Source organism: Protomyctophum parallelum (assembly GCF_964188405.1).
Source record: "Protomyctophum parallelum genome assembly, chromosome: 6".
Lineage (NCBI taxonomy): Eukaryota > Metazoa > Chordata > Actinopteri > Myctophiformes > Myctophidae > Protomyctophum > Protomyctophum parallelum.
This window is the reverse complement of record NC_139701.1, coordinates 38271122-38287434: the sequence shown is the minus strand read 5'-3', so window position 1 is coordinate 38287434 and position 16313 is coordinate 38271122. Positions and strand designations below refer to the sequence as shown.

General features: G+C 41.9%; 1 protein-coding gene across 1 annotated transcript; it reads right to left on the bottom strand.

The window, feature by feature from the left end:
- Positions 1 to 951: 951 nt before the first annotated feature.
- On the bottom strand, positions 952 to 2157 carry rxfp3.2b (relaxin family peptide receptor 3.2b; the record flags this gene model as incomplete). Its single annotated transcript, XM_083766714.1, has 1 exon — positions 952 to 2157. One exon carries the CDS (start codon positions 2155 to 2157, stop codon positions 952 to 954), a length of 1206 nt encoding a protein of 401 aa, XP_083622840.1.
- Between the last annotated feature and the right edge of the window lie 14156 nt (positions 2158 to 16313).

Genomic DNA, 16313 nt, shown 5'->3' with positions numbered 1-16313 from the left:
GACTAATCAGCAGGCTCTTTCTGCCTTGTTCTGCCCTGGTTCCGCCTTGTTTATGTTGAATTTGCTAAAACATCTTTTGGTAAAAACTAAAAACAAACATGATATGACCTGTCACCATGCTGCACCTGTGATGTTCCTTTTTACTGACACCAAGTTTAAAATAAGAATTGAGTGCACAGAATATTAATAAGAAGCAACTGAAAAACATGTTATTTCAATGGTAGTGGATGGAGAGAGGATTTTTGTCCAAACACGAAACTGCAACCAATGGGTGCAAAGAGGGGCACAACCAGGGGCGGGACTTGACAAAGGGTGAAATGTGCACGCACATTCCCACTAGGCTGAGGAAGAAATGCCACTGAAACATTTTCAACTGGCCGATTAGTGTTTTTACCTCTAACTGCACAGATCTGTGTAAAACTTTATATGCACACTCCCTAGAGGCCAAGGACAAACCTTTGCCTGGAATTTTTCACATCTACTCTTTATAGCGCCACCAGGAGGCCGACATATGTAAAACACATTTTCTAATATTACTCCTTCAGATTTTATCCAAATTTCACATCGGTACACATGCTCTCCATAGTCATGTGATCAAGACAGGGTTGTTTGATTTCTCATAATCCATCCTGATTGGCTACTATTGGCTTTTAAAGTTTTCAGGAGTAGCACGCTTTGTACCCGTTTTATACAAATCACCACAACTCTTCAACGCAGAGTCCGATTGCAGTGAAACTGTGCATGCATATTCCCACTAGGCTGAGGAAGAAATACCACTTGACAGTTTTCAAATCAGTGTCATGGTGGCGCTACAACAGGCCAAGTCGCGACACACACACACACACACACACACACACACACACACAACACATGCTTATATTACTCCTAAACATTTTGCCAAACATCACACACACTGTCCTCCTGGTGGAGACCTGTGCCACTTTTTCTAGTTTAAAGATCCATTTGGACCAGCACCAGGATAGGTGGAGCCTCTGCCACTTTGGCCTTGCGAGGGAGAAGGCGAGTCAGGCTCCTGAAGGAGGGCGTGGCGCGCAGCAGGATTTCTTTGAGGCCCGCTCGGAACTCCTGTCGGATCAGACAGTAGAGCACGGGGTTGAGGCAGCTGTTGGTGTGGGCAAGACACACAGTCAGGGGGAAGGCATAGGCCTGTGCATTGTAGAATGCCTTGCTGAAGGGCACAAGGTCAAACTTGATGAGCACGCTCCAGAGCGTCAGGGCCTGATTGGGAAGCCAGCACAGAAAGAATGACAAAACCACAATGGTGACAGATTTGGTGACTTTAGAACAACGCCTGTGTCGGCCCTGCTCGCTCTCCGGGCCGGCAATGCCGGCGACACGCCGGCTGAGCACGAAGCGCAGCAGCAGGAGATAGCAGACGGTGATGATGACCAGAGGGATGAGGAAGCCCACCAGGACCTTCTGCAGTTGATACAGCCCGAGGAGAAGTTGGTTGTCCCAGTTACCCGAGTCCGGGAAGCGCACCAGGCAGAGCTCCTCATCGGACACCTGCACACTGGTGGAGTAGATGGCGTGGGGCAGGGTGGCCATCAGAGACACGACCCAGATCCCCACACTGGTCCACTTGGCCCTGGCTGCCGCCGCCCGTCGGCTGTGCATCTTGAGTGCGGAAGAGATGGAGTAGTAGCGTGCTATGCTCATGGCCGTGAGGAAGAAGACACTGGCGTACATGTTCATGGTGGTGACAGAGCTGATGATCTTGCACATCACCCGGCCGAATGGCCAACGGAAGTCCAGGGCCGTATCCACTGCCCAGAAAGGCAGAGTCAGAACAAACTGCAAGTCTGTGACAGCCAGCCCCATCACAAAGCAATTGATGGAGGACTGTTTCTGCCTGTGTCGCGAGTGGAGCAAATACAAAGCCAGGATGTTCCCTACAAGCCCCAGCGCACACACTATGGAGTAGACAAAAGCTATCATCACCCGCAACACAAAAGAGGAGCCATCTCCAGTTAATTCCATGATAGAATCCTTGGTGAGAAGTTGCAGCCAGCAGTGCAGTGACAGGTTGCACGGGGAGCCTCCACAGTTTCCAAGTCCTGCATCATCCTCTTGTAGCGTTTGATGCTCACATACCTCTGGAGCAACGGTCTGAACTCTACTCTCATTGAGCTGCATGGCTTGACTCTCCCTCACACATCACCCTGCAAAGTTAAATGCACAAGAAAAGTTCTACCTAAAAACATATCTCAGTGTTATTTTTGGACACCCCTGGGTTAGTCCATCTTTGATCTGTGTGAATAATATACAAAATAAAAAAACGGCGCACCTATACACGTCACAAAATCCCGTTTCGCTATTGCCTTTCCGCCGCTATAATGACTCGCTCTGTGATGGATTTCTGGGGCTCCACATTCTTTTATATCTTCCACGTGCACGCGCAAAGCACGGCCGCGCGGCTGAAGCGCTTCCTTCCAACCAGAAGGTCGTTGTGTGTACAAGCCCCATTCATTCACACACCCAGCCGCTGAGCCGCATCATAATATCCTGGATATTTTCTGACAAGAGGACTGACAGTCCCGACTGAGTGTTTACGGTAATCATGTTTGCAACATTGTTCCGTGTCCGCGAAAATTATTAAAGTTATTAAGTTTGAATGAATCCCATTCGCACATTAACAAAACGCTTTCCCTTCATTACCTAATTAGTAATTGGCGTTTAGGGATGGATCATTTAACAAACATGGTTCTGCTCTGCCCAGACTGCCCCCGATGCTAATGACTCACTCACACCCCCGAGACAATACACAACGCAAATGACAACCTTGAATTGATTTCTATCTCGATGAGTTTATTAGCCCATGTACTTCAAGTTCACGAGCGTCATGTATTGTGAACCATGGAAGTCATTATGTTTCAGTGCTACTAATTGAATGGAAGTTTGGAACGGGTATAGTGGCGAGCGATGAAGGACGCACATGACGCATCATTTGCACACTCGGTCCGTCCGTAGCCTGTGTCACTTATAACTTTGGTTTATTCTATCACAAAAAGAAAACCTGACAGTTTCAGGTAGCCTAAATGCCAGGAGACTTTAGTAGCCTATACACCCGACAAGGTTATGTAATTCTAACTTCTAAGGATGCACATATAGGCTATAATCTGAGTCTGACAGATGTCAAGTTTTATGAATGTCTAGACCTCAGACAAAAGGTGGCATGGTTTTGACAAATCCGTCTGTCTGTTCCAGTTATTTCTCCTTTTTTCATGTAGGCTATATGGCTATGCCCATTTATTACAGGGACCTGAAATGAGGCTGCGAGTGACACTGGGCTACATTTTCGTCACCGCTAAACCACTTATACCTAAACTTTTTTGCCTTTTTCTTTTTACTATTTTGAAAAACATTTTTGAATAGTTAAACTAGCCAATCTACATTGACACGTTGTGAGCTTGTAGACTGGCCATTTTGACTATTCAAAAATGTTTTGCAAAATAGTAAAAAAAAAAGGCAAAGAAGTTTAGGGAAAAGGGGTTTAGCGGTCACGAAAATGGAGACCTATAGCTCTGGTCCATAGCCCTATGCCGTTCCTGCCGTTGCATTAGAGCTATGGGACTTTCAATTAATAGTTTTTTCACCAAAGAAAAGTCTTGTCTATGGGACTTTCTCTTGGCAATATCGGTAGAGGGCGCAGTGGAGTAACTAAAAGTATATTTCTTCCTGTGAAAAAACAAAAACATTCTGGCCAAAAAGTGCATTTTATATGTGTGATGGGGGTCTCAGATAGCCTGACACTCAGTCTGAATTTTCATTTCGTTTCACTTCATTATTCAGACTGAAAGGCAGCAGTTTATGGGATGGGCGTTGTCAAGGCGGCAGTCTTCGGTGATTGGTTCATACCAACCAATCAGAATAGTAGGAAAGCAGATGACGTTGTTGTCAATCATGAGGCTATGGCTAACCCGTTGGGACCTTCCCATAGATGCAAAGTCCCGTTAGTCCGAACATGCACTGCTCCCGTGCTTGCGGTTAGGTTTAGGTTTGCTCCCGTGCTTGCGGTTAGGTTTAGGTTAGGGTTAGAGATAGGGATAGTAATTTCGGAACAATGAACCTTCTGACTAATGACACGGCACCAACCCGTTTGCTAACCAAACAAACACAGCCAACGAGCACTACTAGCATCATAAACAAAAGCAGTAAAATATGTCGGATGATGTTTATAAAACCTGTTGTTTCTGTAAAGAAAGTATTTGTCATACGCCGATTTAATAGCCAGATTGATACGGTCGTGAGTCACCGCAGTGGGGGCAGCCATGTTTGTTGTCTGACGCTGTCGAGTGACGGGGCTGATGGCCAATCAGCTGCTGTGATCGGATTTTCGAACGACACTGACGCCGCCGTAGGCAGAGTCACCAGGCCTGAATCGCCAGAACATATTTTCTTAATGTCCGTGGCTAGCGATTCAGGGCTGGAGCCAGGCTAGGTCTCAGAGTGCATCCACCGGGGAAAGTAGTCTAATGACCAAAATAGTCGTTGTATTGGTGAGTAGAGAAAACGATATGGCATTAGGACTATGGACCAGAGCTAGAGTGACACTATGGCCTATAGCGTCATTATACACTTAGTCTGCAATTGAAATGAAAACTGAACATTATTACACACTCAAAAATAACTCAAAAGGCAAATGAACTGAGCGTGTTGTAGAGTTTTTTTCCCCCGCTTAAGCGTGAACGTTTAACAAATGCAAGGACAAGAAATAAAGCATGGCTCAAATACTAATATTAATGAGACTCAATAGGCACCACCATAGAGTGAGATCTGACAAAATCTGCGATCACTATGTGATCGCGATAAGCTGCGATCACAGACTATAAGGCTAATGTCTGGGTCTCTGCATGGGACAATATATGTCTGGGTCATGGCCACACATGATACAGGATAAAAGATCATGATCCTAATAGCCTTAAATAAAATGCATATTCCATGCCATGACGTTTATCTTGCAGTCGGTTAGGCTGGCATGTTTGAGGGGCGCTATTACATCCAGCTTTGAGGATTTGTATAAGCACTAACATTGTCCTAACACAAACATTGAATGCCATTGACAATGAATGGCCAGTTTTGAGTGTTTGTGCAAACACAAACATTGAAGACAAAAGTGAGGACGCAAATTCTGATTGTGATCCAGTGACATTTAAATGGTCAAATAAATCATTTTAATTGATTTAAAGTTATAGCCTGTGCAAGGACACCCCATAGTGTTGAGAAAAAAAAAAGACTTTTTTTTTCTCTTCTCCTCCTCCTTCCACCAAAAATAGCAGTTCTGGCTGAACCGTGCAGTCGTGGTAATATGATAGAAGGACATGACAAACGGTGACTATGCGATCGCCCATGACCATTGGCCAAAGGGTGAAACTCTCAAGTTCAGTCTTCCATTTCTATGGCTTATTCTATGGCTTATTGTGCGCATTGCCTTCTTTCTTGGTCCCGCCTTATCGCTGCTTGCAGCTATAGTTATTATTATTGTAAGATTAAGATCTTGCCATTCATGGAGTTTCATTATGGCAAGGTAACTACACTAAAAGAGCAAAATAAACTTCACTGCTGTACATGAGTTGATTGCTTCCTCCATCTACACTTCAGCTGCACGCCGGAGTACACATTCTGACGGCATCAAAACACATATATTGAAAATGTATTTCCTTTAGAAGATAGCCCCTTGAGATGTATCATCTCGTTTTAGAGTCCTCTAAAACATGCATTTACACATGAGGATTATGAAAACTATTCGTCCCTGCACCATCAACTTGAAGTTGAACTTGGAGTAGACGCAGTGGCAATTGTGGATAGGAACATGTCTGAAATAGGCCTACTGCGGAGAATTGAATAATTCTTCACACCAGTCAACTTGAAGTTGAACTTGGAGTAAAAAGTCAGCCAGAGTCAGCCAAAGAGAAAAAAAAGGGGGAAAAAAAGAGCGAAACAAATGAAGGCCAAAATAAACAAACAAATCCAGACTCAAAGGGCAGACAGATCAGGAAGGCAAAACAGGGTACAGAAAAACAAGACACAACAACATACTGTGACTATCTCCACAGCCCAGGTAATGAGATCAGATGTGATGTACTTTATCTCTGCTGGGAAATTGATGCGTTACAGCAACATAATGTAAAACAAATCACACCTGTGTGAAGTGAGGGGCGCTAAGTCTAACTCATGTTGCTATGATTAGGTGATGTAAAACAAACTGTGTCAAAACAAAGATTAGATTATCTTTATTGTTAATGGGATTTAATGTTTGTGTTAGGGACAAGATGACATACATTTTCCCTTCATTGTCAATGGCGTTTTTAAAACAAACATTGAACTAAAAACAAACATTAAACCTGTATATAGGAGGGGCTAAACAACCAGTATCAAACGGACAGATAGAAAATCGGATACAACAAGACAAGGACCACACCACAGACACAGGACCGCATTGGGGGAGAAAGTTCTTATGTCTCTCAAGAACAAATTCTGAGCAAGGTTCAAGGTTGACTTATTGTTACATCTTGTGTACAGGTACAAAAGAGTAAAATCTAATTTCGTTTGGCTTCCTTCAGACAAAGCAGCAGCATGACGATAACAGTAGAATAGTAAGAAAAGATAAACAAAAGTCTTGTCATATTGTATGTAGCATTGTCAAATCATCATCCAAATCATGTGCAAATAGTCATTGGTACTATATTGTATATACCAGCAGCATTTTTCTTCCTTATTTCTCACAGATTTTGTCCCCACACGTCTCAATATTTGCCATTAACAATGAAAGGAGAAATTAGGCCAAATATGTAAATCTTGTCCCTGCACATCTCATATTTGCCATTGAAAGGAGAAATGAGGTCAAATGTCCACCAAATATGACGTAAATCCGTGACAAGAGCGCCCCTTACTTCACACGGGTGTGATTTGTTTTTCTTCCAGTGGCTGCTATCTAACTAATGCAAACAGCTTGTCACAGTGAATCCCATCTACATGCAATAGACTTAAGGAAGTAGAGGCGTTGTGCTTTCTTCACCATCCGCTCTGGTGAGATCCTCAGTGATGTGCACCCCCAATCATTTGAACTCTGCCCCTTTCCACTGCAGTACCCCTGATCTGGATGAGAGAGTGTTCTCTGGGAGGTCTCCTGTAGTCTGGGCCTTGTGCTCAGTATTTCACCGACCCCCAAAATATATATTCGTGCGGTGTGAGGTGGGGCAAAGATATTACAAACGTACACAGGAGCAGCGCTGCCCTCAGACTACCATGCAGCCCCTCCCCTACTCGCTCTGTCTGACGCTCACAGCTCACACACGCATAGAGCACACACACACACACACAGCTGTCTTTTCTCCTGAGTTTCCTCCTATCCTCCTCTGCTGCGTTCTTAACTTCTTATCGTCGCTCGTATTTCTATTTGCTAAAGGCTGATCAAGATGGCATGTACGCCATTCTGGTGCTTTGGAGTCAGACATAGCCTGGTTTCGAGGTTTCGAGCCTGATTCGCTGGACTCCGTGAACCTGTTCCGTCACTTCGAAGTGACAACAAAACAAATTCATGGAACGCAGCGAATCAGGCTGGAAACCTGGCTAGTTTGGTAATACTTTGGACTTGAATCTGATGAACACGGAAGTTGAGTGAGTTGCACCACTCAGTTCACACGGGTGACTTACTAGTAGTAGGCCTATGGCCAGAAAGAATATTTTTGTGTTTCACAAAAGTGTTATATAAATCCCAGGTATTATTATTAGTCCAGTGTTTGATGGGCTTGACTTACTAGTAGTATGGTCAGAAAGAAATTATGTTGTGCTTCACAACATATTTCGAAAATGGTATCGAAATATCAATACTTTTCCAAATATCGTATCAAGGGTTGAAAAACCAGTATCGTGACAATGTAGCATATACTTGGTGATAAAGAATATGTTGGACCAGTACTGCTGTCAGAAGTAGGCGTATGGTGGAAGGAGTTTGCATTGAAAACCCAAGACACTGTAAATTATGCTTAAGATATTATTGAAGGAAACAAAATAAAAATAAACAATACAGATATAAATCAGAGTAATTCAATCCAAAAGTAGACTCAATTGTTCATAGTTTGCCCAAAGTCAAAGTCATTTCAAGGTCAGAGGGGTAATGTGAGGCAGTGTTTGAGAGTGTAGTTATGGGGGGGGATCAAAGTAGCTGATCTACAAGCATACAAATCAAACAATCATTTACAAATGTCAAATCAAATAATCTTTAAGTTTCAAGCATCAAATGAAAATAACCAAAATCAAACAAAACAAACAAAACAAAACACTTCAAACATTTCAAACAATAAACTCACCAATTCAGTTCAAGTTCTACAGCTCATCAGTTCAGTTCACCAGTGTGTATTTGGAGGTCTAAAACCAATCATCAGTATCAGTGTTAATATAAGTATAACGCTTTGTAATGAAGAGTAAAATGGTAAAAATGTTTGTAGAAGAAGGGATACAGACCTGCCACAGCCAGTGATGTGCACCTCACTGACTGAGACAAAAGTGCTGTGCTTTATACTAGGGTGTGGTGATGATTGCTGATTCCAAACTGGTGTGACTGAGTGAGTGAGTGATCGGTGTGATGAGCTGTGAACTGATGCAGATGGTACTGTGACCATACAAATACAGAGATACAAATACAGACATACAATTATAAACCTGGGTTTATCAGCTCTTTTGTTTTGTCAACGTTGAGAGTTTATTCTACAGTTTGGGAGCCAGAAGGGAGAAGAGTCTAGGACATTGGTTCCAAAACCTTTTAGCCCGTGACCCAAAAGAGACCCACTGTTTGGGAAACAGTGGTCTAGATCATGTGGATCATATTGTTTAGGGTATTTTAAGAAAGGCTCACAGTCAGTCAGTATTCCTGTGTTAGTGGTACAGATGTGGAGTGTACAATTATTGTGTTTACTGTTTTATAGTTCTGATATATTGTATCTGAGTATTCACTGTTTCATGTCATTGCGATGGTATAGTCACATTATCATTCTTGTTCTTAATAATTCTGGCTGTTTAGATAATACAAAGAAATATGTAATTGATTGTGTGCTGGCGGCTTCGAAGAGGAACTAGAGAAAAAACTAGTTCAGTGCTAGTAAAAGCACTGAACCCAGACTGTGACTGTGTCTGCTGCATTGTTGCGCACTAGAAGATGGAGGTTACAATGGTGCCGTGACCCATCAACAATTGGACACTGGACGGAGACAACCTCCAGGGGATGCAGCAAGCCTTCACAGAAAAGTCACAGGTTTCTTTCACTAAGCGATAGTGCGCACACAAAGTTGAGTAAAAACGCTGGCAGTGAATCAGGTATATAATTAAGTAAATGTGTTAAAAACAGCTTCTCTTGATAAACCCCACAAGTATAATGTACAAGAATAATTACATTGAAATTTCACCCCAAAGAAAAAGGACCATAGAAAACAAAACAAACAAACCTTAAATACAGGATCAATAAAAGACAACAGTACACAACATCCGACAAACAATTACAAGTACATGATACAATCACAGTATACTTTAAAATCAAAAGTCCAGCAGACCTCACACATCCTCAAGCAGAGACGGATTCAATTTCTGAATGAATTGAAAGAATGGACCCCATGTCCTCCCAAACTTATCGGAAGAACCATTTAAGGAGAGTCTAATCTTCTCCAGTTTTACACAGTACAAGGTGTCCCTAATCCAGTGAGTGTGACAAGGGGAAGTGGGCGATCTCATCATAAATGCATGAGATTGCACCCTTCAAAGTTGGCAACGGAGTCAGAAGCTTGAAGGGTGCAGCTGGCAATCTCATGCATGGGTGTCTAGGTAAATGTCATTAGGTAAATTTGGAAATGTTTTCTGAACAAGACTACGGACCTGTAAATATCTAAAAGAAATTCTGTTTGGGAAGTGTATATTTGTCTGAGAGTTGCTGAAAGGATGCAAAGATCTTCTCCATGTCTTTAAAAGTATGAATACCAAGACTTTTCCAGGTTAAGAAGGCACCGTCTATCAAAGAGGGATGAAAAATAGGGTTAGTTGCTATTGGGGCATTGAATGAGAGTGAGTGCAATCCGAATTGGCGTATAAATTGGAACAATAATGTTAGTGTATAGAGCGGTTGAGGAGAGAATGGGAGAGTATGTTAAAGCCTTCAGTGATACTGCTCTACTGGACCCACCGAGTTTGCCTCCATGGCCAACCACGTTGGAGGGGGTTCCGCTATTTCATATAAAATCCAATGTTGGAAGATCCTAATGTTGGAAGCCCAGTAGTAAAACCTAAAGTTAGGCAGAGCCATAATTCCACCAAGATATTTGGGTGAGTCTATTCATTCCAATGGTAGAATGAACACAGCTTCTTTAGCCCCATGGTCACTGAACTAAATATTGGACCCGATCATCACAAGGCACACAATATTTCCAAGATGCTCATACTAAAATTGCTTTGTTCAGCAAGACAAATAAGGAAAAAATCAACTTTGTTATCGACCTTTCTCTAGCCTAGCGACACATTCTCGCAGGATTTGGGAAGATATCTGAAGAGATGTGCAGTCCGACTGACAACAACGGGCTCTGTCCCCATGAGATGTTCTAAAATGGATAAACTATATTCTATGTGAATATAGTAGCCCAAATAAAATGTGTGTTCCAATGCTCAATAGTCAACATTTTGCCATCAGTTATTTCTCCTATATCAGTACTTAAGTGCAATAACGTTCATATTCACAATCGGGTCATTCACAAATAAATGCTTTTCAATATAAAGACAAGTTTGATTGACATTGTCTGTCACAATGCCAAAACTTTGTGCAGCAGCTACAGTAGGCTGTAATCTGTCGGAGGAGAAGCAAACCACGCCTATTTAGGAAACCATTTGTAGGATTTATGTAAGATTTTGCCTCTAGTGGCTCCAACGGGAACTTATATCAACAATCTTTGATATGGTCATACTATAGATATTCAAAAAAATTGATGGCAGCCTGGGCCATGGCTCAATGGTCCAGGCACCTTGGCTGGTAATCTAGTCTGGCAGTATGCAGCGGGTTCGACTCCCGATCCCGACGGCCTTTACTGCATGTCTTCCCCCCATCTCTCTCCCCATTTCCTGTCCCTCCATAAAAAATATAAAATATAAAATATAAAAATATAAAAAACATAGATGCCTCATTGGCCGCTGCTGTTCATTGGAGCGATGTGTCTCCAACAAATGTTGCAGGCAACATGGAGCTTGCCTCCATGTTGCCTGCAAGAGAGACACATGCCCCAGAGCCGAAGGAGGTGTCTACCTTTTTATGTCTATGGTCTGTCTAGACCAGGGTTGCCCACACTTTTATGACGTGAGAGCTACTTTAAAAAATGATCAGCTCTACTACCCACCATTGCTGAAAATAGTTTAGATGATGTACCTGAGGGGGCTTTAGAATAGGGGCGCTGGCATTACATATAGGACAAATGCACTTGGGAATGGGAAATAGAGGGGGAGAAAACTACAATAGTTAGGGGTTTTCTGTATTTAATTTGTGCACAGCAACACTGTTGAAAACAAAATATTGCACTGTGAGTTTGAGCTTATACAGGCCCCTTTTGTCGATCAATCAAGTCACCTTTAACTCAAGTGGCAGATTTTTATTTATTTATATATACATATTTAAATTAAATATTCTTCAGGGACATGTCATGTGATCTACCTGCACAGCCTTTGTGATCTACTGGTAGATTGCGATCTACCTTTTGGGCACCCCTGGTCTAGACTATTCATTTCAAGGCTACCGAGTTTGGGAAGTTTAGCATGACATGCGGGCACTGTGGCTGTTTAAGTATTGATGTATTCTAAGTATTGTTCCGTTCAGTGTGAGAGCACCTCAGTGGAAATACGTTTTCAGACTTTCCTGTGGAAATCCTTGAATCGCTGATTATAATGTTTTTTATAAATGCTTTTCTATATAAATTAAATCAAATGAAATGTTGTTATGATTCAGTTGTCCTTGGAGCAGCCACAGTATAACTATGATTCACTGCCCTGAACTACTGTACCGCTGAACTGAGTGTTATATTGTACTGTGTGTGTGTGTGTGTGTGTGTGTGTGTGTGTGTGTGTGTGTGTGTGTGTGTGTGTGTGTGTGTGTGTGTGTGTGTGTGTGTGTGTGTGTGTGTGTGTGTGTGTGTGTGTGTGTGTGTGTGTGTGTGCGTGCGTGCTTGCGTGTGTGTGGTCGTGCTCATACTGTATGCCTGTATGGACACTCATACATACAGACAAACACTTCTTGGAACGGCTGGCACCATTCCAAAATGTAAATGAAATCATACTATTTACAGTAGCCTACATGACCATAATTCTGCCACATAATTATATATATCTTTTCCAGATGCAAATTTAAAAGCAAATCTCTTTAATCTGTGCATTTCTTTGCTTCTCTTTAAATGACATTAAGGCTGTGTAACATGAAGATAAAATAGCTTGTTTTAGGCCGTTGGAGTGACCCGTTGTGATAATTATGACACAGTGTCCGGTTACAGAGACCTTCACTGTATTTACACTGTGTGTGTGTGTGTGTGTGTGTGTGTGTGTGTGTGTGTGTGTGTGTGTGTGTGTGTGTGTGTGTGTGTGTGTGTGTGTGTGTGTGTGTGTGTGTGTGTGTGTGAGGGTGTGTGTGTGTGTGTGTGTGTGTGTGTGTGTGTGTGTGTGTGTGTGTGTGTGTGTGTGTGTGTGTGTGTGTGTGTGTGTGTGTGTGTGTGTGTGTGTGTGTGTGTGTGTGTGTGTGGGTGGTGTAGTTGGTGGTGGGTGGTGTAGTTGAGTGCATGGGCTTTGTAGTTGAGTGTGTGCTGTAATCTGAATTTACTGAGTTCATGGTCGACTATAAAATTAAATAGATGCTAGTGAACACCATGCAGCATCTGCTTGTGTTGTGGGTATTGTTGAATGAGTCATGCCATTATAATTTGGTAAAATATCCAAACAACGTTGTTTTTCCTTCCATTTATTTAATAATCTCCTAATTTTAAAATGAGCAAATAACGTATGTATTTATTCTAGCTTTGCAATGAATATATTAAGAGAGGAGTGAGGAGATTTATATATTTTTAATATTTTGAGCTATTAAAATGCAATAGGCCTATAGCACATTAACCTCTTATGCCATTTCTTATCCAAGAAGACACACAATCTGGACTAGAAGTAACCTATGCAGTATGCACCTTCTCTCTCATGTTCTCCAGTAAAGGTCCAGTCCTATTTTGAGCATACTAGACCAGTGGTTCTCAAAGTGGGGTCCAGGGAACCCAGGGGTCCCAGTGGGTGACACAATTGTTGAATTTAGCATCGACATGTATTTTAATTCTGTAACCCTATTATGATTCACAAATGTAAAATCACACCCGTGTGAACTGAGGTAGTCACATACAGTAGGTGAACCAACACATATGTAGACACATAGGTGAACACGGACATTGCTGTTCCTTGGAGTGGTTGCACCACTCAAAAATAGCTGATCTACAAGCTCACAACATATCGCTTTGTGACAAAATATTAAATGTTTCAAAAATATTTGAAAAATCCTTTAAAAATTTCATAATTTTGAACATTATGAACAGAAATCTTCTCTCATGGGGCCCGGGGTCTCTGGAACCAACGGGTTCTTGACATGAAAATGTTTGAGCAGTGGCGTGCACAGATAGACAGATAGTGCTAGAACACCTCCTGCCCTTTTCCCTCTGGACAAATGTGCCCCTTTTTTACAGTGTACAGTACTGTACAGTATGTGGACCATGGTGACATTGATCAATTCTTGATAAAAAGCTTCTAATATATTATTTAGGCCCCAAAATCTATAAATCTCACACTATTAAGGCAACCGGCCGGTTCCAAGCGCTGCACAAGGTGACCTTTTTTTGTTCACGCCATTGTGTTTGAGAGCCACTGTACTAGACCCTTCAGGCCACGGCCTATAGTCCATGGGATAGACCAGATAGTGGTACCATTTGAGTGTGCAAAACCTTACCTATATATTAAATTGCTTGTAGGGTCACCGTCGACAGTGGCAATGGTTTTGTCCTCTTCCTGCATTCCATTTCTATTGCCAGTAGTAGTTTTCTATCTTTCTCTGCTGTATCTGCGTAGTCAAGGTCAGTAATCATGATGGGGGTTTCTCAAAGTGGGTGCCATGGAACTCTGGGGTAACACAAGCTCAGAGGTGCCGCAGGATACTTAGACCCTTAATAACACAGAACTGCGTCGCGCTGCAATTGCATTCGTTTTTGACCTACACCAAATTGCTCACCATGCAAAACAATCACCAAAAAATAGCAGATCTACAAGCTCACAAGCTTCACAGAAGAATCACAACTAGAATTTGTCCATCCATAGTGAATCTATGGCGAAGACGGATTCAATCCAAACAGTGTAATAAAGGAGAATGTAAACTTTGCCAAAATTCAAGCTTCAATAGCTGAGTGACAAAGTTCTGTATTAATACAGTATAATGTCACATACTAAATCCTCACCCTTAGGCCTAGTTTTAGTGATTATGTTTTTACTCTTGAAAATAGTTTTTGTGGTTCTTTTCTAATGAATCTGGATCTTTTTTTACAAATTTTACCGCTTCATAACAAAATGTACCATTTCTCCACTTTCCCAAAGAGTAACGAGATATTGATTTAATTAAGTGTTAAGAGCATTTGAATTTCCCCAATTCTCTTTCAAATTAGGAAACAATTTAGTTAATGTGAAGTTGAAAGCCAGCTAAGGAATCCGTCACCCAAACACCAACTACAATAAGTTTATCTGGGTTGCCTTCACACTTTGAAGCTCCCATTTGAAGATTAAAGGGGTTACAGATGGAGGGCATTTCTTTAATGGACCCTTTCACCCTCAGCTTGCCCTGAACCAGTCTGGTTGTAGAGAAGTCCTGCCCCATGGGATGTGATTCATCAACCACTGGTTTAAAGTAATGATTAGAGTCACTGGTGGCCAATAGACTTCCTCCCTGATTGAAGACGCGCAGACACAGAAAAAGAAGCAGAGAGAGAGAGAGAGAGAGAGAGATAGGGGTACTAGGTAGACTAGGAGGAGGGGGGGTCCCTGCCCTTTTGCCCCAAAGTGCATGGCTGAAGGAAGTAGGGGTGCTGGAGGGGCTGGAGCACCCCCTACCCCCAGGCACAGCCCCCCCCCTCGGACAGGAGGGGAAAATAATAATAATTTTACTCAAAACAGATTTCTGTTACTAGGCCTAATAAATAAGCTGACCTTATAAATCGAACACCCAATAGGGTTTAATGAGCAGCTACTTTGATGTGTGCTTTATTAACTTTTTCTATTATCTTTCTTAGAATGTTAAAAATCTGAGTCTGTCTTTATAGAGGGGTCCTAGAGACCTGCACAGGTCAGGTTTTGTCTTTAATGTTTAGATCCAGACGGATGTTAATTTTGTGTTTTTATATTTTTTTGTTTACCGTTTCTTGTTAAATAAATAAATACCATGCTTCTTGTAGTAGAAAAAAACAGAAAAATTACGATGTAACGTTCTTGTATGAGGTAAACTGAGATAAATCGAGGTGCACCCAGACCGCTATGTGCGTGACACCTAGGTCCTCTTTATAAGTGACACCTACACAGTGTTCTGTAGATTTGTAGAGTTCTGTCCTTACTGTTTGCTGCTGGGGGGAAACAAAATAAAGCTTTAATCCTTCCAGGACACAACGTGAGTGCTTGTCAGGGACCGAGTTGATTGGAAGGAGAGACACAGGGAAACTAGTTGTGGGTTTAAATTAAAAGTTCATTTTTTTGTATTTGTATTTCTTCTTTGTTTCAAATAATAGTATAAACGAATAACAGAAATGTGTGCCCAAAACAAAATGAAATCAACTTAAATATATCTACAAACTGAACAACACAACTGATCTAACCAGAATGGCACATGAGGGGAACATAATAGGGATGGGTCAAACCAATAGAAACACAAGGGGGGTAAATACAAAGACTGCAACTTAAACAATAAACACACTATCAACAACCCCTGTCCCTCCCCATGGTGCAGAGAGACTGTGGTGCAGTCTGATTGTCCCCAGCAGCTGCCAATATGGAGCAGCTGGCTCCCCTTGCTCTGGCCAGCCAATTAGTGAACTGAAAACTCAAAGAAAACTCAGTCAGCTCAAAATGTAAATAAACAGACAAAACTAAATAATAAATTGTCATCTCAGCTGTGTGTCTTGTGTGTAGTTATTTATTTGTGTGTTGCGTGTATGTAGAACATCATGAGAATGTATATAAACTAAACAAATAGACAAAAAGGAAAAGTCACCATA